The 25,704-nt window shown below is 41.2% G+C and overlaps 1 protein-coding gene across 9 annotated transcripts in view; it reads right to left on the bottom strand.

Moving 5' to 3' along the window:
- RBM39 (RNA binding motif protein 39) overlaps positions 1-25,704 on the bottom strand; it is a 49,184-nt gene that overhangs the window by 4,280 nt on the left and 19,200 nt on the right. For 5 of the 9 annotated variants that reach the window (XM_073309980.2, XM_073309981.2, XM_073309982.2 and 2 more), the window contains 12 exons: positions 24,897-25,091; positions 23,651-23,716; positions 23,492-23,545; positions 21,682-21,799; positions 20,835-20,987; positions 19,921-20,058; positions 16,320-16,385; positions 14,972-15,176; positions 14,723-14,800; positions 11,740-11,772; positions 9,712-9,787; positions 9,480-9,585 (listed from right to left, as the gene is read on the bottom strand). In XM_073309980.2, coding sequence (XP_073166081.1) covers positions 9,480-9,585; positions 9,712-9,787; positions 11,740-11,772; positions 14,723-14,800; positions 14,972-15,176; positions 16,320-16,385; positions 19,921-20,058; positions 20,835-20,987; positions 21,682-21,799; positions 23,492-23,545; positions 23,651-23,716; positions 24,897-25,091 — 1,288 coding nt within the window. Of the gene's footprint in view, positions 1-6,525; positions 6,842-9,479; positions 9,586-9,711; positions 9,788-11,739; positions 11,773-14,722; positions 14,801-14,971; positions 15,177-16,319; positions 16,386-19,920; positions 20,059-20,834; positions 20,988-21,681; positions 21,800-23,491; positions 23,546-23,650; positions 23,717-24,896; positions 25,092-25,704 lie in introns of those variants that run through there. The other 4 variants (XM_073309985.2, XM_073309984.2, XM_073309986.1 and 1 more) reach the window with 4 other exon arrangements.

Raw genomic sequence — 25,704 nt, 5'->3', positions numbered from 1 at the left:
GGCGGACCACGTAAGTATAGGCTGCCATATGACCTAACAACTTGAGGCAGGTGTGGGCGGTGGTGAGCCTATTATCCCCTCACATGGGAGATTACATCCGACCTGGCTCAGAAGCGGGACTCTGGAAGAAATGCCCTTGCCCACGTGGAGTCAAGAACCACCCCGATGAACTCTATCAATTGCACTGGTACAAGGGTTGACTTCTTCCGTTCACTAACAGGCCCAAGTTGCAGCACGTGGCTCACACCAGATCAAGGCTGCTCTGCATGTGATCCCATGATCTGCCCTTGATGAGCCAATCAAGATAAGGATAGACCTGGACCACCTGGCATCTCAGGTAAGCGGCTACTAGGACCATGCATTTTGTAAAGACCCACGGGGCCAAAGACAGGCCAGAAGGGAGCACTGTAAACTGGAGATGGTGCTGGCCCACCATGAAGCAAAGGAACTACCTGTGTCCTGGGAAGACAGAGATATGGAAATAAGTGTCCCTCAAGTCAAGAACAGCATACCAGTCTCCCAAATCTAGGGAAGGAATGATGGAGGCCAGGGATATCATGTGAAATTTTAACTTCTTGAGGTATTAAACTGTTGCAGTTCCAGAATGGGACATAGGCTGCCCCCACCCCCTTTGCCCTTATTCCTGATCCAGAAGGCAGTGGGAGTAGAACCCTTCCCCACACTCAGTTCCTAGGTTCCTCCCCCCCAGTTGCAATAGGTTGTTTTCCTCCTGAACAAGGAGTTCTTGTGAGAAGTGTCCCTGAAGAGGGACGGGGAAGGGGGGGGGCTGAAAATGGGAGGGCATTGACTGATGACACGATGTCTAACACCCAATGGTCCGAGATGACCCTCGACCCGAATGGAAGGGACAGAGACAGTTGAAGTAAAGATGGCAGATCCGGGGAGCTGACTGGTGCATTGCTCTTGAGCGCTCCCTCAAAATGACCACTTCTGGCCTCTGTGGTGTCTTGCTGGGCCAGGCTGCACCAGAGAGGGAGGATGAAGGGTGGCAGCAACTAAACTAGTGTCCCTTCTCCTTGCAAGTCCCTGCCGAGGCCGCCACTGCCCTGGTGACGGGAGTAGCTGGAATGGCTGCAGTGCAGACTGAAGAGTATGCACCCCCAGTGAGCGGAGGGTGGCCCCAGCGTCCTTTAGACCGCGCAGTCTTGTGTCCATTTAGTCAAAAAACAGGCCAACTCCAACAAACGGGAGGTCCTGAATAAAGGCCTGCATCTCCTGGGACAGTTCAACATAGCCTCTAACTCTTGGGCGGCCTCCTGGACATAAAGTCCTTAAACTTGAGGAGGGAGTTCCACAAATTAAAATAAGGCCTCAAAAGGGCCTGGTGGTTTGCCACCCGGAACTAGGAGATTAGCCATGGAATAAATTGCGTGTCCAAAAAGGTCCAGTCTTTTGGCCTCCTTATGTTTGGGGGTGGAACTGACCAGCCCCTGGTTGTCCTTTTCGTTGCCTGCGGACACAACTGACGACTGTGGGTGGATGTTTAAGTATTCAAATCCCTTTGCGGGGACAAAATGCTTCATTTCTGCCCTCTTGGAAGTGGGCGGGAATGAGAACGGGGTATGCCAGATGGTTTTAGGAATATTCAGGACCCCTTTGTGCACCAGGAGTGTGACACAAGCAGTAGTGGACGCGGAGAGCACAATGAATAATGTGTCTAATTGCTCTGCCATTTCCTCCGCCTTGAGGCCCAAGTTGGTGGCCACCCGGCAGAGCACTGCTTGATGCTCTCTGAAGTCACCTGGTGGGCTAGTCCAGAAAGGCCCGGCCACTGCCTCGTCCAGAAAGGAGGATGACTGGACTACCTGGGGAGGGCCCAAGATGTCTTCCCCTGCCGGGGAAGGCGGTCTCGGGGTGGGCATCTGTTCCTCCATCGCAGTGCCCACTGGTGCCTCCTGCACCAAGCCCAGTGCTGTCGGCGCGGACTGTGGTTCGTCCAATGCGGCGACCGAGGACTGGTAGGACTTGGGCATCGGCATAATGGGTATGCCCGAGGCGTTCCAATAGGGTCACTGTGTTGGTCACTGGCCCTGCTACCAGGTCTGCATCACCACAGCGGATGCACCTTCCAGAGCCTAGTCACAATGCTGTGTAGGTGAGGGGCTGAATTCCCTCTCCATGCCAGAGAAGTCCTTTTCCTCCAGAGACCATGGCAGGGCTGTCAAGGCTGGGGTCTGGCAGCTAACCGTCGCCGCGTGTGACCAGTGCCTGGAATGGTCCGACCGCTGCTGGGAGTAGGGGGAGCTGCACTGAGTTGAGGAGCATCCCCGAGGTCTTGGTGACGGTGACCATCAATGCTAAGACGACTGGTGTCTCTCTCTAGGTGAGTCCTAGTGTGAGGGTGGAGACCGGCAAAGTGGTGCCAGAGACCTGTAGCAGTGAACTGATGACTTGGGCAGACGTGGAGACCAATGGCGTGGCGACACAGGGCTCTGCCTTGGCTCCAGAGAACAGTGGCGCTCACTTGCCTTCTGGGAGGCCCTCACAGCAAGCCTGCCCTCGTGGGTAACCTTAGCCAGGTCCATCGTCACATGCGGCACCAGCGAGAGCACTTTTTGCTCTCTGGGCACCGGCAGCTGAGAGGGCACTGACTGTGCCATCAGTCTGGGTCCCCTACCACTTCCTGGAGTCAGTGGTGGGTCCCTTACGGGGGTAGTACAAACCAGGGCAGAGCCCCTTTGTGGCTCCAGTGTGGGTGGGCAACCCAAGCAGAGTCCTTTGGCCAATGCCCCTTGATCTGGCTTGCTCAGTGACAGGTCCCTCTTCTTGGGCACCAGCGAAGGGAAGAGTGCCGAGAAGAGCCCAGTGCCGGAGGCGCGCTATGCACCGAAGCCAAAGCACTTGGTGCTGCGTCCAGCTGGCTGTGCAAAGATCGGCCTCCATGAGGCGGGCCCTCAAGTGAATGTTGCGTTCTTTCTGTGTCCTGGGACAAAAGTTCTTACAGATGCCACACTTCTCTTTTATGTGGGATTCCCCTAGGCACTTCAAACAACTGCTGTGCAGGTCAGAGCATGGTTTAAAACAGGAGACCTGGGCATGCCCCACCTGGGGCAAAGTCCCTACTAGGCTCCTGACTAACTACAACACTTAACTACTTACTAACTAAACTAAACTATTTACAGCTATAGTGCAGAGATCAAGTAGGAGAAAAAACGCTGAGCACTTGCAAAGCAAGGGAAAGGGGTGCTCCATGGGCAGTAAGAAGGAACTAAGAGGGCGTAGGGCGGGCGGTGCCTGATATACCAATGCATGAGTGCGGCACTCCAGAGGGCGCCACAACCGACCCTTCAGATACCGCTAAGGCAAAAACCTCCGACAACTGCACGTGGGCACGCACACCCCTAAAATGGAATCGACACGAGTAAGCACTCAAAGAAGTAGCTAATGCAGAACTAGCACAAAATAAAGGCTAAAATAATTGATGCAGTTCATCGTAGACATGCACTACCAGATTTTTAACACCTTTTCAGGATGAAGACACAGTAACTTCCAAAGAAAGACCTTGCAAAATTGATTCAACGCAGTACTCAAAGCAACAGTAAGTAGAAGATAACAATACGCTAGCTGTAGCCTTTGCATAAAGCTTTTTACTTAAAGTTTTAAAAAAGTTTCCTAACCCTTTTCAGTTACTTCTTGAGTACACCGTTTAAGAGCCAGACCACCTCTGCTTCAGGATAATCACTAAGTTCTTCAAATTACTGCCATCATTTCATGGATAATGTTCTAAGTTAACCTGTGGGGATGTTGTTCTGGTTTCAAAAAAGAGTAAGTTCATGGAGGACAGGTCCATTAATGGCTATTAGCTAAGGTGGTCAGGGACAAAACCCCACGCTCTGGGTGTTCCTAAACCTCTGACTGCCAGAAGCTGGGTGTGGACAGCAGGGGATGGATCACTCAACAACTGCTCTGTTCTATTCATTCCCTCTGAAAAATGTGGCACCAGCCACTGTCAGAAGACAGAATACTGGGCTAGATGGACCACTGGTCTGCCCCAGTATGGCCATTATGTTCTTATATAAGAAGTACATGGTTGGATTTTCACCCACAGCTCCTAATCACATCAGAGCTTCATGGGAGCTCAGTGCCTCAGAAAGTGAGGCTGCTAATATAAGTACTTCCTCACAGATGTATGTGTCTAATTTAGGCTGGCAAAAAATGGGAGAGAGACTAAGAGGAGGTGCAAGGGTCCTGGGAAGGCTTTGGAGGTGGGGTGAATAAAGTAGACTAGAGTCTTATTTTCATTAATGATGGAAGTGCATTCTAGGTGTGAAGTTCTAGGCTGAAGTTTTCTACGTATAAAATTACATACTAGTCCAGATAACATCCAAAAAAAAGTACAATACTTAAAAAACCAAAACAAAACCAAACAAAAAAACAAAAAACAAAAAACCCTAACAACTTCAAAAAACCCAGTGCTGGAGTCTGGAAACAAACAGATAAGGGATCCCAGTCAGTTCTCTGCTGCCACATAATCTATTCTACATAGTGGAGATAGGCAATTTGTGGCCTGTGGGCTGCAGCCAGCTCGCCAGAACATTTATTTGGCCTGTCCATAGGCAGGGTCGCAGCCCCAGAATTATTTTGTTTTACGAGCTGGTTACTGAGGACAGTGTTTTAGTGCTCATGCCTCATACTGCTCTACTTGGCTCCACTTTCCTTACACAGATTCCAACTCCGCCCCGCCCCGCCCCACCCCACCTAGCTCCAGTTACTGCATTCCCATCAGCTGATTATTTGAGAGCGGAGAGCCAATCAACTTCTGGCCAAACCTCCACCCCAGCAGTAGCAGGGCACACCTCCGCCAACGGGAGGAAGAAACCAGAGCTGGGTGGCATGGGACGATACCAAAGCCTGTGCCAATGGGGAACAGAACAGGAGTTCATAAGCTCAGTCGCAATTACACTCACTGGCCCAACCACCTCTGTCATTCACATAGGGAAAGGGCACCACCCTAAGTCACCCAGCTCTGGTTACTGCCTTGCCATTGGCTCCCGGCTCCCACAGCCAGATTGTGGACAATCCCCCTCCACTTCCAGCAGTGGGCAAGGCACGCCTCTGCCAGTGGGGAGTTAGTAACCAGAGATGGGTGGCTTAATGGCAGAGTGCTTTCACTGCGGGCATGATGGACGGATGGATGGGCCAAATTTGAGTGGCACTGAGACACAACATGTAGGCTCCACCTCACATGGTGGAGCCCAGGACCACTACAGAGTGCAGGCAAAGTCTCAGAGCAGCAGAGGGGGAAAAAAAAAGTTAACAGGTTTTTATTTCCCATTATTTTCCTTTATTAAACCCCAGATGTTTTGCACACTGGAAGAAAGGTTAGTGAAATATTTTTGTTTAAATTTTTTGGATTTAAGAGTGCTACAAGGGGCTGTTATATTTAAGAACTCTTCAGTTTTACACTCAATACACGGTTTATTGTAAATTAACGTGCTGTATGGTACCAAATGCAATATTTGTTATGCAATATTGCCCTCTTAAAAAGTTGTATGGCCTGCCAAAGGGTCTTAGTGGATTTAAAGCTGCCCATCCATGCTACATATGTTTATACCACACTCCTCACCATAGTATCTGAGTGACTAATCAAGGCCGTGTTTATTCCTTGACTGCATAACACATATATTAAACACCAGAAGAGATTATCATAATAATCTTACCACCTGCATAACACAAGCCAGAGAATCTCATCTAGTAATTCAAGTCTAACCACTTTTGGTTTCAACAGCGTATTTTATAGGGAAATTTCAAATGACAGAGAATCCACCATCTTCCTGGATCGTTTATTCCAATGGTTAATGATCTGCCTGTAGCTGCTTCTTGCTTTCCATCTTTCCCCACAAGAGGGAGTTAATTTGATTACAATGCACTGGAGACAAACCACAGGAATCAGAGACAGAGTCTGGTAAACTAGGCTGCCTGCAGAACAATTCAGCAGTCCAAGGCCAGAAACTAGGAAAGAATATTCTGAGTGGGGCTAGAAAATGACAGGAGTCAAAACCCGGGAAGAAGAGCTGGACCATCTTGAGAACCTACTGAAAACTCATCCTCAGAAATAGAAATGGATTTTACATCAGAGTATTTTCATTTATGTGCCATAGCTGAATGAGGATGGTGATGAAGGGTATTTCACAGTGACAGAATAAATTGGTCCTGTAATGGAATTTGGTCCTGTTGTGCCTCAGAGTACAAAAAAAGGAACATGATGGACACAGAAATGCCATGTAATAATCCAAGAATAGTGACCTGTAATAATTTTATGAACACTATGTGACCTCGTCAGTGAGGTGAAGTTACTGTATGGCAGTAGTGTAGCCTGTCTCTGTATTTGCACTACCTTTCCTAGTACACATAGGAAGGCATTTTAGTCTTGCCAAGGAAGTTGCCAGGCCACATGAAACTTCATGAAGATTCTGACTTGATTGACAGGTTTGGATTGTAACTAAATTTCCATTTTAGTCCCAAGTATTTTTAGTAAAAGTCACAGACAGGTCACGGACAGTAAACAAAAGTTCACGGCCCGTGACCTGTCCATGACTTGTATTATATACCCCTTACTGAAACTTTGGGGGGTGGGGTGGGGGCTGGGGGAAGGGATGACAACCAGGGTGCTCCGGGGAGCGCTGCAGCTGAGTGCAGCATGTGGCCCAGCACCCCCACTGCTGGGGGTGGGGGAGGAGACGGCCAACAACAGGCAGGGCTTGCAGGCTCCCTACCTGGCTCCCGGAAGCAGCCAGTATGTCCTTGCGGCCAACAGCAGCTGTGGGGGTGGTGCCTGCATGCAGAAGGAACATGCAGAGCCGCCTGGCCACGCCTCCACCTAGTAGGTGAGGGAGGGACATGTTGCTGCTTCCGGGGAGCCCCACTGAGTTAAGCACCTCCAAGAGTCCTCACCCCCTCCTGCACCCCAACCTGCCGCCTCAGTACTGAGCCCCCTTCCGCACCCAGACCCTGCTGCTGCTGGTGGGGGAGTGGCACAGTGGCCCAAGACTGCCCCAGCAGTGGTTGGTGCAGCTGGCCCGGGGGCCACCCAAGCTGCTCAGGCAGCACCCGGGCCAGCCGCAACGGCCACTGCAGAAGTCATGGAGATCCTGGAAAGTCATGAGTTCTGTGACAGACTCGCAGCCTTAATTATAACAGATAGGATCATAAATCATAGAATATCAGGGTTGGAAGGGACCTCAGGAGGTCATCTAGTCCAACACCCTGCTCAAAGCAGGACCAATCCCCAATTTTTGCCTCAGATCCCTAAATGGCTCCCTCAAGAATTGAACTCACAACCCTGGGTTTAGCAGGCCAATGCTCAAACCACTGAGATATCCCTCCCAAGCACTTCAGAATGACTCACTCCAACCACGCAGAAAGTCAGCACAAAGAATGCCAAATGTTAACCTGTGGTACCCAGTGGAACCACATGCTTTAGTTCTGTTACTGACAGAGGAAGGGCTATGGGCACATAGGTGGTTATCCCATGTGCTGGGGAACGTGAGCTATGTATCAACTTGGGCTTCAGCACCTGGGATAACCACCCATGTGCTGATTTCCCGCAGTGCTGGCCATAATACTTTCTTCTTGGCATTGGGAAGTTTGCAATCTTGAAACCTGAGGATGTAATGTTGCTATCTCTGGTCTTGGAGACAGAGGTCCTGGGGAACAATGGTGCTATTTTCTTTCTTCCCCTCTCAGTCTAGAGGAAGAGGGCCTCAGAATCAAATCCGGGACTGTATTTGGCTCAAGCTATCAAGGTCTTCTCAGCACTGTATTCCATCTTCCTTACATCTGAAAGTGAGGCTACTAAACTGGGCCAGACTCCTAAATTAGTGACTAAACTAAATGGTAAAAGTCTTTCAAATTAGGAGATATCAAAAAGCAAAGGAATTTTATTTTTTTATTCCCACTTCCTGTTTCAGCAACTGGAAGTAAGATGCAGGTGTCATATCCCTTTACACAGTCTCACATAGCATGCTGAGTAGCTTAAGGCAATGGGGGAGGAGGGTCCTCCTAAGGTTGGCCTTTCTCAGCGTGTTCTAGCTTGTGATCTGTGCAGTAATATCCCCAAGAACAGGAATCTGTGATGAATACTCAGTTCACATTTCCCTAAAAGTTTTTGTTTTAAGCTGTCTGCAAACTCAGGCAGACGCCATTGCATCAGTTCACATTCTGTTCACTTTGGAATAGTCTCTTCACAATGGTAAGGTTTATTTTGAAGGTGATACCATGGAATTGCATTCCAGAATTCAAACTAAGGGTGAGGTCCTATCCCAAATCCCAAGACATTCTGAAGTTCATGGTAGCAACACCCAAATGAAATAGATCCTTTGAACAGAAAATAGTACGGTTTGGTCGGAAGTATAAATCTAATGAGGTGACAGTAATTAATGATAAATTATAAGGCAGGAGAGTTGGATCCTGCATTCTTTTTTTTTTTTTTGGAGGCTGCAGAATTGTGTTTGCCTGTACCTCCCAAGAGTTTTTCCTCCACTCTGCTGAAACAATCATTGATAACAAAGTTGTTGTGTTTGGGGATAAAGTGCACACTACTGCCTTTTAAACTCTCTCCTCCAAAGTTATTCAGTAACATCTGAGTAGACTTCCCTTCACCCTACCGGACAGCAGCCTCACTGGCATATGATAAAGGTACAAAAACTGTGGAATGTCCTGCACTAATATCAGATACATTAACCCAGGCTGTTTCACTGACATAATTCAGTTCAGCTTTAAATTATGTTGTTAGAAATCAACCAGAGTTGTCCAGTCACTATCTTCAATAACCTTTCTCCTCCTCCTAAAAGGAGCAGAGATTGACTGAATAGTCAGCCAACATGCGCATATCAAGGGAAGGGTCTTTCAAGCAACAAATGAACCCCTGAGCACTTATGGAGAAAGAACATAATGCCTGAGGGAGAAGACATTAGCCCACTGTTTCCATATAGAAGACACATCATCCCCAATGGTCTTCACCAGCCAGGGACACACTGGGCCATCCCACAGTCCACAAAGGAGACAGCAGTTTCTGTATTGCTAAAGAATTTTACCCTATAGTGTTAGTGTATTTTTCAGATAGATTACTGACTGAAGTATGCTATTCAATGAACTCACACAATAAATATCACAAGTCTGAAACAAACTAAGGCTACCTGGTAGAGGGGTTCTCATTACAGCCCAAATATGCATTTCTGCAATATTTTAATTTGACTCTTTTGTAGACCCACAAGAACATGCTAAACTCTGAGTTTCTTGTAGCTACAGAAAATTGCCTATCCACTTACAAAAGTAGATAATTAAAATAATTGCTGGAGTGACTCTTGCTTAGCTGCATTCAGCAACTCAGAAGATTTTTTTTTAATTAAGACATTTCTATTCACCTCAACACAATTGTAACGCTTGCGAAAGAGGTCTGACAGTGACAACTTGAAAAGAGCTTCTAAAATTTGTTTAATACCTCTCAAAAGACATACCTGAGCTGAATTTTTGTCTACATAAATGTGGATAACTCCTCCATGTTTGTTACATTCCTCAATAACATCATCCTTAATTTCTGTATCCCAGCCAGCTTCTTCTTCACTGCCAAAGGAAAAATTCAAAAGTGAAAACAAAACCACGCCTCCAAAAAAAACTAATTTTCACACTAATTCCACTAATGTCAGAAACAAATGTGTAACAAATGGAAATAGACAGCAGGTAACTTACGTTTGAGGGTTAAACATATTGGAAAGCTGGAAGCATTGTGTTGCAAGTGGTTGTACAGAAGCAGCTGCAGCCAAGACTATTTAAAGAGAAAGTGACATGTTTTTCTGTCATTGAAGGAAAAAGTCTTTTACATAAAGTTTAATTTATAAGTAAGGCTTTTTCTGTCTGTGCTTCAAAATCACAGAACCACAGGACTGGAAGGGACCTCAAAAAGTCATGAAGTCCAGTCCAGTCCCCTGTGCTGTGGCAGGGCTAACTAAACATAGAACATCCCTGACAGATGGTTGATCAACCTGTTTTCATCATATTCAGTTACAACATTAATATTTTTAATCAGATGCAGAAATCAAAGGCATAGAGAAGTGAAGTTACATTCCTAAGATTAGACAAGAAATCTATGACAGAACTGGAAATAGAATTCAGAACCACAGTTCTTGATAAACTCCCCCCACAAAACCAAAAACAACTTATTCTTAACCTCATGGTAAGAAATTTGTTAAAATAATTCTTGGGAGCCACTCTGATTAATGTACCCAGACAGACTTGGAACCCAGGCATCCCTACTCCCAGCCTCATGCTTTAACTAAAAGACCAACACTTCTGAATATAATTGTAATTACTATACCAACTTACAAGAAATCAAAACGAAGTGTCTAAAAGAGATGAAGTTAACTTGAAACCAATCAATTTCAAAACCTGAGTTAAAAGTAGATGCTTGTACTATACTTTCAAGCCTTCCGAGATAATTTGTTTCACAATCATTTTCCTATATTTAATGAATCTCCCCCTCTGAAGTATTATAGGAAACAGCAAGTAAAAAGCTTCGACAGCAATAAGATTTATTTTTTTAAACCTGATTATCTCTAAAAACAAATTGGAATTCACTGACATTTGATGTATGTTAGAACACAGAAAATATAGCGTGCCACTGGAATGCATGCAAAAGACAGAATCTCAGAACTGTCCCATTTAAAAATCAGTGCAGTTTAGAACTATTAAATCTATGCCTAAATTCAGTTACCCATGATTATATTAACCAATTTAAACAAAAACATAAGTAACCAAATATCTTTGAAAAGATTTGCCTGTCCCAAGCATTCCAGCAGGGAACTGCACATCCTGCAGCTCAATTTAAGTAGAAGAGACAGTCTAATGTATAAACCAAATGACAGCTCCATATGGAGACAACAGCACCATTCACACTTATGGTGATAATGGAACCATGGACAGGCAATAGCGAACTCTGAAAATTCATTAATATATTTAACTAGTTATACTGCAGCAAAAATACAAAAATTTGCAGTTTTCCTAAACGGCAGGGTTAAATATCAGTTTAGAAAGCTTTTCTGAGTAGTGAAAAGGGAGGATATGAACATTTTACCTTTAAGTTACCGAATGTTACAGTACTGCGCTAGGAATGGTTATGTTAGTTTGACTAAAACCTAGCAATCAGTAGCCTTCCAGTGTGGCTGACTTACAACAGCCAATTGAATAATTGCCCCATTATAAGTTATTCTTTGAAGTTAATTGAAATTTATATTTTATTCAACATGAAAAAGGAGTCAAGAGTTCAGGTTATCATTTTGAGAGCTCAACTCCCTTTCTAGGTCTGTGGAAGTTTTCAGATGAATAGTGGGGTTTTGTGACTTGCCCAAAGTCATATAATAAATGCATGATTTGTCTGGGAATAGAACCCAGGAATCCTAACTCCCAGTTCCCTTATTTAACCACCCCCTCTAAGATATATTGCTAGAAAACTGTATTTAAATTATTAATTTTTAACAAGAGTTGTCTTAATAGTGCAAAATTTAGGAGGTGTCAGGAATACTAGGGTTAGGTGTTATATATATCTATATCTAGAAAGCAATATATAAAACCACTTAAAATGTGTGTTTCCTATAGATACCAATAAAACAGCATTTCTTGGGTGCTGGAAGAACTTTCTACACAGATGTAAAGTGCTTCTGGTACAAAGAACCCACTTTTGCAAAACCCATTTGCCAACAGTAAATGTTAATCCAACCGTACCTTCATTCTGCTGGGTAAGTCTGGTTTGCAAATCTAAAGAAAAGAATGTATAGAAAATTAAATAAAAACACTAAACACTAGATCTTAACTGCCCACCTAAATCTAGGTTGGGCAAGATCTTCATGCAGATACACAACACCTCCAGTCTACTTCTATTTCTTCAGATAGGAGAATAAAGATAGCTTTGTTCCTTCTAATTTATCACATGGGAGGTGCTCAGATACTAGTGACTAGGAGGACCTATAACTACCTAGACAAATATTCTCCAAAGAGGTAGCATTCAATTAATGGACAGCAAAACAAACATGAAAATTCTTTGGTCCACACACTTTACCATAATCTGTTCTATTTATCCTCTTGATAAAGAACAATTTGGACACCAAAGTAGTAGAGAGAGCAGTTTTAACAAGCATTATACACCAACTATTTCTGTACTAGTAGTTTTATCTTCATTAGCTGGAATCTTCAATGTAATTTAAAAATAGAGGTTATCAATTTTAATTTAAAAAATACAAATAGATGTTTCAGCTAGCAACCTTTTCTTATAACAGAAGTCAATGCTGAACTATTACTTCAGTGCTTTCCAAGTTCAAAATAGTTTGAAAATATCTAAATAAGCCTCGAAGTATAGTTATCCATTTTACAAATGGGGGAAATGAGGCAGAGATAACATGACTTTAAGCATCACTACAGAACGCAATGACATTGCCCGGATTAAATTTGACGTTCAACCTACGCCTCTTTAAATCAGCAGGAATGGTAAACTGTGGGTTGCAAGTGATGTAAATATAACTTCCAGCTTTCTTCCTCCTGCCCAGATCTTCCATTAATTCACACAAACACACAAAAGGGAATTGTAATACTTTAAATGGGTGAGAATGGACATTTCAGAGGAGGGTGCATGAAATCTCAGATCTTGTTTTATTTTGTTGACTAGTCAGACACTTCACTATCTCCTCATAGAACAGTTTTTGTACACCTAATTATTTATGTCCCGTATCTGAAAGTGGTCTTATTGCAATAGGTGACCAGAACTCAACACAGTGGTCTAGGAGAGGGATTTATATGACTAGCATTTTCTGGATTCATTTGCTCTTCCAACCTATAACCAGATATAGTGCACTCATTTCCTCTATAGTCTGCCCTCATCCATACAGATATTCACTTTAGGCCCATGTACTGATTAATATATGGTTTGTACATAAAAATGAGACTAGAGTTAGGTTGTGAGTAGTTTTGAGGATGTGTGTGTACTGTAGTTGGCTTTATGTTGAAAGTGCAAAGAGGTTTTAAGAGGTGAGGCATCCAAGTGTGCAGTTATGACACTTGTATGAACGAAGACTGCTTTCCCTGGAGTTTTAGCGATTTCATTCATTGGAAATGCAATGGAACAACCTTAATTTTGTTTTAAGTAAAAAAAAGAAACCAAGGAATTCCCAGGTTTCTAAATAAATATAGATCAGTGAAGATATTCACATGACAGCTATCAGGATTGATCTGTACTAGTCTTCCCATGTCCTATTGTCCACTGTGAAGTCCCACTCCCTTTGCGATCCCTCGCACAGCTTCTCACTGCACTGGCATCCCTTCACAATGTCCCTTGCATCACAAACCAGTTACTTGCCCAAAGCCCCAATGAAGATTAGGTCCTCATTGGTGCTGGAAGCTGTACACAGCCCACTTAGGAGACCACCCAAAGGACACAAACAGACAAAGGATTGAGGGATAGAGTATTATGCAAGTAAGTGAACATGGCAACTGGCAGTTTTGTTATGTTTTTTGCTTTTTTAATATAACTATTTTAATGGTAACAGATTGGATGGGGGAAAAACTGGAATGGAGATAAGAGTAAGGGAACAGAAAAAGTAAGGGGGAAATGGACAGTCACAGTTCCTCATCTGCTTAGCCATGATGAGTAGGCAGGGTTTTCTTGATATCACAGCCAAAGTGAGTCTTGAGGAGGAGAGAGTTGAAGGGTGATATGGTAGTAGCTCTTATCTGAGAGTCTTCCCCATTTGACAAACTCACTGGGTGGTAAAAGGCAGCATGTAGATGAAATGAAGGTAGATGTCACCAATGTAGTAAGTTACTAGATCATTAGGTAGGGCAAAGCTAAGTTGTGAAGAGTCTTAAAGATAAAGAAAAGCATATGTATAATGAAGAGGTGAAAGGGGAAGATAATGGAGGGTCCTGAAGAGGACTGATGTGGCCAGGGCAATGAGTCAGAAAGATAACCTTAGCAACATTTTGTATGGATTTTTCAAGGGTAAGGTTGTAGTAGTCAATGCTAGACAAGAGGAGGTTGCAAATATCAAGATATAAAATAGAAGCACATGATTGAGAGATTTACATACATGGATGGAGAAGAAAGGTTGGATCTTTGAAATGTAACACAAGAAACTAGATGTAGTCATGACTTGCATGTGCAAACCTAAAGGTCAGTCGAAGACATCCAGGTTACAGATTTGAGAAGGTGGCACAATAGTATGATTGTACACCGTGATAGAGTTCAATAGCTCAGTTTGGGACTTGTTGATTTTAAACCCTGCAACTGACACCCATGAACAGGAAATGTCAAAGCATGACTATGGTAATTCCACATTAATAGGATACTACTGATCTGTGCCTAACAGCAAAAAAAAACAAGTTGTTTCTCCACTCCTGTCACGAGAGAGGCAGTGAGGACGCAGATTGCTAAGAATTATCTAATCTGTACAATGCGCTAGTAAGCGTACTACAGTATATTTGCAAAACAGCACAAACTGAACCACATTAAAATAAATGAAGAATACATTGTGATACGTTATCCTTATTTATGTTTGTAGATTTGCAGAGTTGAATAATTCACCATGACTGGGAGCTCTGCTGTGAACTACTATAGTTCTAATGTTAAATCACAAGATATAAAATATTTTCACCTCCCTTGAAGATATAAGCATGCTAAAAACAACATGCCAAAATAAATGGATCCTCAAATTCTTACCTGCCACAGCACCAAATGCTAAAGATCCACTCATCTGCAGAGCCTGTTGTGCAGCTGGGGGAATCTGCAAACCAGTACCTGCGATAGAAAGTACTAGTCTGAGTTCTTCACTTGGTAAGTAGTCTAGGAATTAAGTCTTGGGAAGTAGCCTAGCTTAAGAATCTTAGCGTTCTCAACATTAAAGGAAGTGAAATACTTCCTACTAAGTTAACCCCAATATTTTCACATAACCTATATTACCACACTTACCCTCTGCAAGTCTTGCCATCAACTGTAGACGACCAGTTGTTCCCAAGTCAATTCCAGTCCTTTCCAGTTCATCACTGTCCAAAAATGAACTAGCACTGGAAGCATCAGTGCGTTCTGTTACATGACCTACTTTCATTGGCCTGCCAGCTAGCTCAAATCCATTTAGTTGTTCCAAGGCTTTTTTGGCACACTCTGAATCTGAGAACTGTAGAATTATACATGGTCAGTGTCTAGCAAAGTTCACAAGGTACTTTCTATCAAACGTATTATCTATAAGAATATATCTGAGACACCTTTAACTTTAAAGAAGCAATTTAGGGATTTTTTGTTGGCATATCTATTCAATTTTTTAATGATCATCTTCTGTTCTAGGCATCTATTCCACAAATTAAAAATTCCAACATAAATCAAGGCCATGCCTTCAGCTTTCCTTCAGTGAGCGGTCAGGAATGAAGTCACTTTTCTTGGGTCATGCCCTTGTCTTGTGATCTCAATTACTGTAGCATGCTTTACATGTAGTTATGGGCCAATCAAAGCTTCAGGCAGTGCAGCATGCGGCTGCATGTCTACTTAGTCAGGTGTCAGCCACAGAATGCACATATAACAGTTACGTAGTTGTGGTGATTCCCCCCATCTGTTTCCATGTACAATAATCCAAACTTGGCTAACAGCTGAGAGCTCTTCCTTCCACCACATATTGCTGTGTCAGTTTAAACACTAGATCTTAGTTCCCAGTTTTGAACATCTGCGCCTGGCTAGATGTGCTCTCCTTCAAAACCCCTAGCCTCTGCCATTTGATTCCTCTAACAAAACCTAAGTCTGATGACCTTCAGGACTTCGCGCAAAGGCCTATTTCCACTCAAGCTTTTCCTTGAAGGGGTGGTGACATAGCTTACTGAGGTAATTGGTAATACTGGTCATGTGTGAGTTTACTTTGTTTTTAAATACCGTACTTAATCGCCAATTTGTTAATTAACCATATGTGATGCCACCAATCCAGGATTGGAAGGCAGACTAAAGAGACATGCCCCAAGGGTTGGGATTGTCCAAAGTGAATAAAATATTTCTAACATACAGAGTGATCTGTGTTGCTGTAAGAGTGCTTTAAGGAGCTGGACCACAAAGAGCTAGCTATTCCTTGGAGAAAAGCAATCGGGTTATACAAAGCTCTTTTTTGTTTAAATCACATAGAAACCATCTGAAGAAGTTTTCTAATCTCAGTTTAAACCTCTGACTCTGGGCAGTTTGTTTCTGCCTGAGCTCTGAAATGCCCATGTTCAATCAGTGGGATTTTGGGTCACCAACCTAACCCACAACTCTGCTAACTTATTACAAGTCAAAATCTTACCGTAATAAATCCATATCCTTTGGAGCGTCCAGTTTCACTATCCATCATCAGTTGAATGCTTTCAATCTAAAAAATGAAAAAAAATTAGACTATCACACATTACATCCCATAAAGACAAATGAGCAGTTCAATTTAGCCTCCTCCCACACAAGTTTTTTGAATACATCACAAGTTATCGAACAAAAGCATAAAACAGCTGGTATAAACACATGGTCCATAAAGACAGGTTTCAGAGTAACAGCCGTGTTAGTCTGTATTCGCAAAAAGAAAAGGAGTACTTGTGGCACCTTAGAGACTAACCAATTTATTTGAGCATGAGCTTTCGTGAGCTGCAGCTCACTTCATCGGATGCATACCGTGGAAACTGCAGCAGACTTTATATATACACAGAGAATATGAGCTCCATAAAGGAGCTTAAAAGCTTTTGCTGGAAGTTTTTTTACTCAAAAAAGGTGGAGCTGGTAAAAGCATCTACATTAGCATAAAGGTAACTTGTAATTTACTAAAAGTGAGACATGCAGGGTCCTCTGTTGAGTGCACCAAAACAGCCTCAGGTATGTTCAATTTATTTTTATGGATTATTTTAGGCTCCTCAGCCAGCCAATGGCTTCCACTCAGATGTGACCTCTTAGCACATACTATGATAGCACAGCCATCATCAATTGCTGATTGTTACATCAACTCAGATACAAGCAATTGCAATTTTGTACAATGTATCAAATTATAAAATGAGAATCTAGTAGGAGCTAAACTAAAAAAAAGTATAAACATTGGAAGTCATATCCTTGCCTGCTGCTATTTTGGGCAGTGAACAGAATTTCACAAGTTACTGAGTTTTTGAAAAAAAAACTACTATTTGCAAATAATCTGTAACCATAAAGTATCAGATTGTTATACATCCGTAAAGGGGGGGGAGGAGGAATAATAAAGGAGATGATTTTAAAAACCCATATCTAAATCTACATTCCATTTTCTTAAGTCTTTCTTGAAGACTTCAACCCTATCCCCTCCTGGCCTATACTATTCCTCTTACCAAAGCTTGATCAAGATAAAACAAAATGGAACACAATTAACAATTTCTTACAGTTCTCTAAAGGATATTCTTTTAACAAGGCTGTAACTTAATCATAGAATCACAGACTTTAAGGTCAGAAGGGACCATTATGATCGTCTAGTTTGACCACCTGCACAATGCAGGCCACAAAATCTCACCCACCCACTTCTGTAACAAGCCCCTAACCTATGTTTGAGCTGTTCAAGTCCTCAAATCGTGGTTTAAAAGACTTCAAGGTGCAGAGAATCCTCCAGCAAGTGACCCGTGCCCCATGCTGCAGAGGAAGGCAAAAAGCCCCAGGGCCTCTGCCAATCTGCCCTGAAGGAAAATTCCTTCCCGACCCCAAATACGGCGATCAGCTAAATCCTGAGCATGTGGGCAAGACTCACCAGCCAGACACCCAGGAAAGAATTCTCTGTTGTAACTCAGATCCCAACCCATTTAACATCTCATCACAGGCCATTGGTCATATCTTCTGCTAATAGTTGAAGATCAATTGATTGCCAAAATTAGGCTATCCCATCGTATCATCCCCTCCATAAACTTATCAAGCTTAGTCTTGAAGCCAGATATGTCTTTTGCCCCCACTGCTTCCCTTGGAAGGCTGTTCTAGAACTTCACTCCTCTGATGTTCAGAAACCTTAATTTAAGGCAATATATGTACTCAGATTTTATTTAATAGGCATTTGACTAGTTAAGGAAGAATTTAAGGAGTAAAGTGTCCCACCAAGTAGTAAATACAAGCAGTACACAAAAATGATTTTTGAGAAGCTAGATAAGCAGAGATGGAAGTGGGTTGCAAATTACATTCATTTAGTCTTTTTAAAAAATACAGCACTCAGACTGTAGACTATTGCAGACATCTCTAAGAATCGTTATACACATGCCCATCTGTAACTTTAATTTGTGTGTGCAAAGGGACACATTTTAACAGTTTCATTATATAATCCATGCAATACACTAGTTATCTTAGTGTTATCCAAAGATTTAGCCCATATTTGTACATTACAAGGAGTTTAACTATAAGGCTATGGTTATGAATTAGTATGCAATGAAAACAAATATGACTTTTTTGCCCAGAGTACCCATAATTTCAAATTCTACATTTTACTTGTTAATTTCAATAATTTGTTTTAATTTCCTTTACTCAGCATTAGCAAGAACCTTTCCTAGAAAGGGTTATGTTATATGGGTTGCTATTACAAAAACTACTCTGAAGAGATATGTTCAGTTTGAAATAGTTAAAAATAGAGTGTGAAGTCTCATTTATTGCACCTCCCTTGGAATTTCTGCCATGTTCTGTTTTAGGATCACGTAAGAGGAAGATTGGCCAATAGCTGGCGAGACACATGATCAAAGGTGAGTTTATGGTGGGAGAGACTAAAGCATGTTTGTATTACAAGAGGAAGAATCAGAGGAGAAAGGTGAGAGTAGGGATGAAAATGGTGGCAAGGAAGATCAGGAGACAGGATGAGAGCTGGAAGCGGTAACAGGAGGAGATCTCAGTTTCAGTGTTGACAGAAAAGGCAGGAGAAGTAAATGGAAGTGAGAGGAGGTCCCATCAGATTTCTAAAATTTTCTTTTGGAAAAAGTCAGCAAGATCCAGAGCAGAGAGGGAGAAAGGAACAGGAAGCGGTGGAGAAGAGGAAAGTGGCAAAAAGCTATCCAGGGTTGCCCAGACAGATACCTGATCTGGGGGGGAAGGGTCAGGGATCATAGACAGTTGGTCACAAATAAGATTCTCTGGTTGAGATAAAGCTTGGGCTTAGTATGACTTCTGCTGGTATTTGATTTTGTTGGAGATTTACGGAGTGAAAAGTTGTATCTTTTCCTTTTAGGGGAGAATACACAACTCTTGGGGCCAGGATGGAGGAGACAAATGGAGCCCAAGAATACATCATTCAAGCTGTTAGCTACAATGCAGAAAGCATCAGAAGAGATTTATGTATACAATTTTTAGAAACTGTCGAGTAGGTGGCTGACTGGATATTTGTGAGCTACTGAATGGCTTGTTTGGTATGTACAGGAAGTAGATTGTTGCAACAATTTGAGATTCCACAGCTCAAAAGGATCTTCCTGACTACCTCCTCAACCTCATGATCCAAAAAATGAAAGGGAAACATTTGCCTCAAAAGGGGAGGCAATCATAAGATCTGACAAACCATAGCTAGTTTAAGTACACAGAATTCCTTAAACATTAAAATGCGTCACCTAATCTTAGCTTGACAGGTTAGTCCCTGAATTCTCAGCTCTCCACATCACACCTACCTGTTCAATAAAAATGGTTGAGTATTATTGAAAATATCTTAATTTTAATACAAAATCCCTTATTTGTTTTCAGATGTAATCAGAATACTTAACCCCTACTGGATTTATAAACATGCACATACATATGAGAACAGGAAGAGAAAATTTTTGTAGATGTGGAATTTATATACAATCAGGATGCCCTTTCAGTCCTTTGCATTTATTATATGAAACAGGATCTAAAATAAGAGTAATCGCAACATGCACTTCATAACACCTCTGTCATCAATAAGAACTCACCCGACCAAATGGTTCAAAGATTCCACGAAGCATATCTTCAGTTATGTTGAAGTGTAATGATCCTACATACAGTCTCATGGGCCCAGCACTGCCTTTCTGTAGGTTATTGGCCATTGCTGCTGCTCTGTTTTTCTCTGCCTAGGGACAACAAAATTCCCATTGTCCGTAACAGCCTAAGTAAAAATCTACTAAATCTAGTAAATTCACTAAAAAGTGGAAGCTCGAAAACTCTCAGTAAAAATGGCTTGTATATAGGCTAACTTTAATAACTTAAATGCTATGAAAAGTCCATGCTCTTGATTAGAATTATGCAACTAGAAATATGCCTGAAATGGAATGAACTGATGTAGATTATTGGTTTCTCTAGTAAACAGAATGCAGTTTGCTTGTTAAATATGCATGACTACTACACATAGGATATGTACTATTGTATAAGTCAGTTAACAGTCCCCTTCTTAGCCTTAATTCCCTTATTTACCCTCTACATATCACTCTGTATTGATTTGTCTAGTTTTATTTCGACTCAGTTTTCTGTGCCTGGCAGTATTTATTAAAACTGAAGCAACCACTTCAGTTAAGGTTACAGAAATGTTTCAACTGTAACTCAATTTTCAGCTATTCAACCATACAACAGTAGAAACAAGACTGGAGTCCAGCCATCCCATTCTCTGGCCTTTAGTGTGATTTGTGCTATCCCTTAATATAATTAACAGTAACAACATTAGTACAACTTTGGCATAAATATGGAGAAATTAATTTTGAAATGGAATATGTGTACCTCTGCAAATTAAGTAAGTCTCACTGAAATCAACAGTGCTTCAAGGATGTGTATATTACCTCTTGGTCAAGCAGCAGATGCTGCAGTATAAATGTTACATAATTCTATGACTAGTATACAACCAACCACAACTTACTTGCGATGCTTGTACTATGATTGGTACTCCCAGAACACGCTGTCCAGTTAGTCCTATTGCAAGAGGCACTGAACTAACATCAACAAATTCTACATAAGCAATTCCCTTGGAACGTCTTGAATTTCTATCAGAGATCATCCGCACATCACGAACCTACAAGAATGAAAATCTCAGGTTTATCATTAATCTCTATTTGGCACAATTAACTTTTATATAGTTACTAAGGGACTTCATGAATATGTACAGGAAGATAGCTATTGTTTGACTCAATACAGATGCTTAATGATTTCATAACTGTGTAATAACTCTACAGACTTGATACACAGTCACACTACCTTCTAAACCAACACATCCCAAAAAAAGTTAGCTTCATGAAAGTCATCTTTGGACTGACAATTTTGACATAAAACTGAAGGTAGTAAGGAAAAAGGGTTGTAAATTCCAGTTTGTCAAAGTTGTTGCATCACTACAAATTTTCTAACAGCTCACCAGAAGGGGCTACCATATTAAAAAGGGACCGAAGCTTAAAATTCCATCTTATGCTGCAGACCCACATGCAAAGATAAAATCTTACTTCTTATTGCAACAATACATGGAGGACCTAATTAGAATTACTTCCATTGCATTGGTCACTGGACAAATGTAGGACACAGGCAAGTCCCCCATGAGTTAAAGCTCTGATTTTGCAAACCAGTCCGGACACAAAACTCCTAACTAAATATGAATTCCACATGCAGAGGATCTGCAATAGGAGGCCACAATTTTGTAGAGGGCTTCAATATTGGAAATGTCACTGATCCTGCACACAAACAATATTTATATGCTCATTTAACCCACCCTCAATTACCTTTCCTACAGTAGAGAAAAATTCTTCCAAGTCTCTTGGCCTAATTCTTGCAGCCAACTGCATACAGAACACTGTTCGAGCATCTCTCTCTTCAGGGGTCAAATTATCAATTGGCTCTCTGCAAAAAAAAAAAAAGAAGAAGAAACTCGGTTCTGATTTAAGGCAACTCAGTTTGGGCAAATGCAGAATTATATGTCATTTAAGCCTGACAAGAAGTCAAAACATCTACCTAACTTTTTTATAAGTTATGAGCCAAGATTTAAAAAGAGAACCTAAATGTAGTCCTTTAAAATGATATTCACAAGTCGTACCACACAAGTATCCCCACTAACTTTAAAGGGAGGTGCTTAGCACTTTGTTAACAAACAAGTGCCTTTTTTTTTTTAAAGTTTATATTGCAGAACTGGCTAGAAGACTCAACCACATTAGGGCCCCATTGTGACAGGCATTGAACAAACACTGTAAACTCTTTGGGGTAGGGTTTGTCACTTTACTATATAAAAGACAATATGCAAAAGACAGAGAAGGTAAGTGGGGGGAGTGAAGAAACAGGTAACAAAATAGGATATTTTGTCACAGACTGTTCATTTCTTAAGACATGCAGAAGCAATGATCACAATAACTAGGGACCTAATTTTATACAATTATTTTTGAAGACACACAAGTGACTACAGCCAAGATTTCAGAGAATAAGAGTCCTAGCTGGCTGTGTGGCCATTTCACACAAGTATACTGACTATCACTGTTGTATCAGTAAGTAATGCCAACATGTCCATATACAGAAAGTCCCGACTGTTTAAACTTGGTCATGTGATATTTTAGTTTCAGCATTTGTTACCACCAAAAATGTAAAAAAATCCAAAGATGCAAAGAGTAGAAGTTCTAACAAAACAATCAAGTAAACTGCTAACAGAATAATTGCTATAAAATTGAATAATTACTGTAGTCACTTGTCCTAGCAGCACTGTTTTAGTAGCATGGAACATGTCAAAGTGCAGCGTGTGTTAGGGCTGCACCACTTTTTTTTAATTAAAAATAAAAAACTTAGATTCTGAAGAATATGATTACGCCATATAGACTTCATATACATTATACAGGGCAGATCTAGCCCAGATCATGGGTGTTTGACACCCATGTATTAATCTGACTTTACACACTGGAGTTGAACTTTCAGTACCACATTCAGTGAAACTAAGGGTGTGGAATTTAGGATTTGACACCACACGGTGTAAGAAAATAAATATTTAGGCTAAGTATGAGGAAAACCTTCCTGACAGTGAGATGTGTTAGACTGGGAAACAGTCACTCAGTTTCATTGTGTTACATACAGAGTAACATACTGTAGATAAAAATCACACACTTGTAAGTTGATGGACTGGATGACCAAAGTAATATTTTTCCATCTCAGCTTTTATGATTCTATAAATGAGACTCATGAGAAAAAATGAGCCAATTTCAACTGGGTAAACTATAACCTAATTCAAATAGTCTTAAATATGAAAAGCAAGGCAAGATTTATGCAAAACAATTTTGCAACAGTGAACAAGGTGTTTACAGTAATTGAATTTATTAAATTTTATGGATATTCCTTCAGCAGAAAAACAATATATATTTCCCCCCTCAAGCCCTCCCTTCCATGCCAAGCACCATGGATACCTATATTGATCAGACAGATCGATTTGGACACTGGCAATCCTAAATCTGGCTTGCACAGAAAGTAATTGTGCAGTTCAAGATGCAGCATCATCTCACATAACATTCAGCATAACAAGACTAATTACAAGCTAAGAAATAGCGTGAAAATAGCTACCTAACAGGGCTCTTGTCTTTTCTGAATGGACTTTTGCTTCTGGAGCGCCGTCTGCTGTAAACATTAAAAAATACTTACTAGATTATCAAAAAAAATACAAAGTAGCTTAATTTTTAGTACAGACACTTAAATAGCCACAAAAATAGAAAACTCAGAAACCTTAATTTGATGCTGTGAGGCAGACCAATCTTCCCTCTGATAGCACTGTTGAATTTTGGACCAGAACTAAGGTAAAAACAAAGAAGAGCTTGTTATAAATCCAGTACATGACTAGGAAAAATATAGTATCCTGCCAACCTAATGCTTACGGACGTCCCTGTTTTTTAATTGTTATATGGGCACAAATACAGTTCAAGACAAGTAGTGCTAACTCAAGAATATTAGTTTGACACAAATTATAAGAAAAGGTTATCATTTGTTCATTCCAAGGATCCTCTATTTTCCTATACTTATTTTAATACTATTTCTGCATATACATATATGTAATTAGAGGCTTTAACACACATGAAGCGCAACTGTGAGCCAACCTCTTAAATAAATATCTCTTGTTAACTAAAGATATTCTCATCTACTGTTAGCTACACCGTGCCACCAAGTGGCAATGATGCAGCTCAGGCAGAATGCCATCATCCACAAAGATCACAGACTCAAAAACTGATTAGAAAACAAACTTTGAAAAAAAATATGCTCCATTGCTTGCAGACAGCTTTTTCATGGAACAGGTAGTCCTTAGCTACCAACTAGGTATCTTCCTTCTGGAATAGTTTTGTCCATTTTTTTCTACATACCTCTGTTTACTTCCTGCTTTGTGCACCAGCATCAGCGATGTCAGCAAAGCTCTGGGAATACAGTTTGTTAGTTAACGCCTGATGCAAGTTTGTTAGTTAATGCCTGATGCAAGCCCAGCAGGAAGAGGGTAGTTCATATTTTTTATGGATCCCATAGAAGTTTCTTTTTAGAAGCAACAGCAATCAACTTAAGAACCTGCACCCTACTAGAAACTATCATCCAGTTTTTTAAGTGTTAAACCTTCAACATGACCTGTTTTAACTACTACTAAGTGTCTTTTACCAGGACTTTAATAGATAATTTCCTTTCATCCTAATCCAAACTAAAAAGTTATATTCTGATTTTATGCTACTTTTTTTCTATCAATTTTTAGTTCAATTTAATCAAAATATAGGTTATTTGCTTGTAGTTTAGGATAAAAACAAAATTACTATAGTAACTGAAATATATTACATTACTTCCATTGTTCTCCTTACTGCCTTGTAAACTGCAACATTACTTTGAACACTTGTTCAAAGTAAAAAGTAAACTGACTAGTTTAGAAAGTACATAGTTCAGTTCAAACTTTTACAATATTGATGTGAAACATGCTCAATTGTACATTAAAATAACCTACTATGGGCTTCTATAGCGGCCTCTGAATCTACGTTCTCTACTTCTAGAGCGGCTACGTCTGCGTTCTTTGCTTTTGCTGCGTTTCCTCTCCCGGCTTTTGCTCTTTTTCCTCTCACGATCACGGCTTCGTTTGCGCTCTTTACTTTTGCTCCTCTTCCTCTCATGACTGCGACTTCTGCTCTTGCTCTTTTTTCTCCTAAGAAAATACAACTTACGTTACAGATGTAAAGAAATCTCAATGTTGGCGTCTATCATTATGCATCAGCTTTCCTCATCTAATTAGTCCGTCTTCTCCCTGACGAACAATGTACTAATTTTATTTTCGCAACCCGTAATGCCACAGACACTAACATAGGAACAGCGACATTATCAGTTTTTATATGCTTGATCAGCCATTAGCAGAAGAGATAATTTCAGAACGCTTAAAATTTGAGCATGAATGCTCCCTAGTTTCAAGCTCTCTCATCTTTTGGCTTTGTAAATATTAAAAAATAATATTTCCAATGAGCATCCAAGCTTTCAACATCTGCTAAGATGGAGAGTCAAGTGGGGCTGCCTTTTCATAGTAAAAATAAGGCAAAAAGGACAAATTACCTATTTTTTTTTATCCTGACAGACATCTTGAAATTTTGCAGCATTACTGTCACAGCAACAATATGCAACTGTGTTCACTTCCTATTAACTACAGAATTCCAGAAGAGCTGTTTAAATTTCACAAACCTGAAACTGTTCACTGCTTATAAACTAAAATAGTAGTTACTTTTCTAAAAGATCACCACTGTACACAGAGACCCAAACAAATATAGCTG

This window comes from Lepidochelys kempii, chromosome 13 (genome assembly GCF_965140285.1).
Source record: "Lepidochelys kempii isolate rLepKem1 chromosome 13, rLepKem1.hap1, whole genome shotgun sequence".
Lineage (NCBI taxonomy): Eukaryota > Metazoa > Chordata > Testudines > Cheloniidae > Lepidochelys > Lepidochelys kempii.
This window is presented reverse-complemented; position numbering and strand designations above follow the sequence as displayed.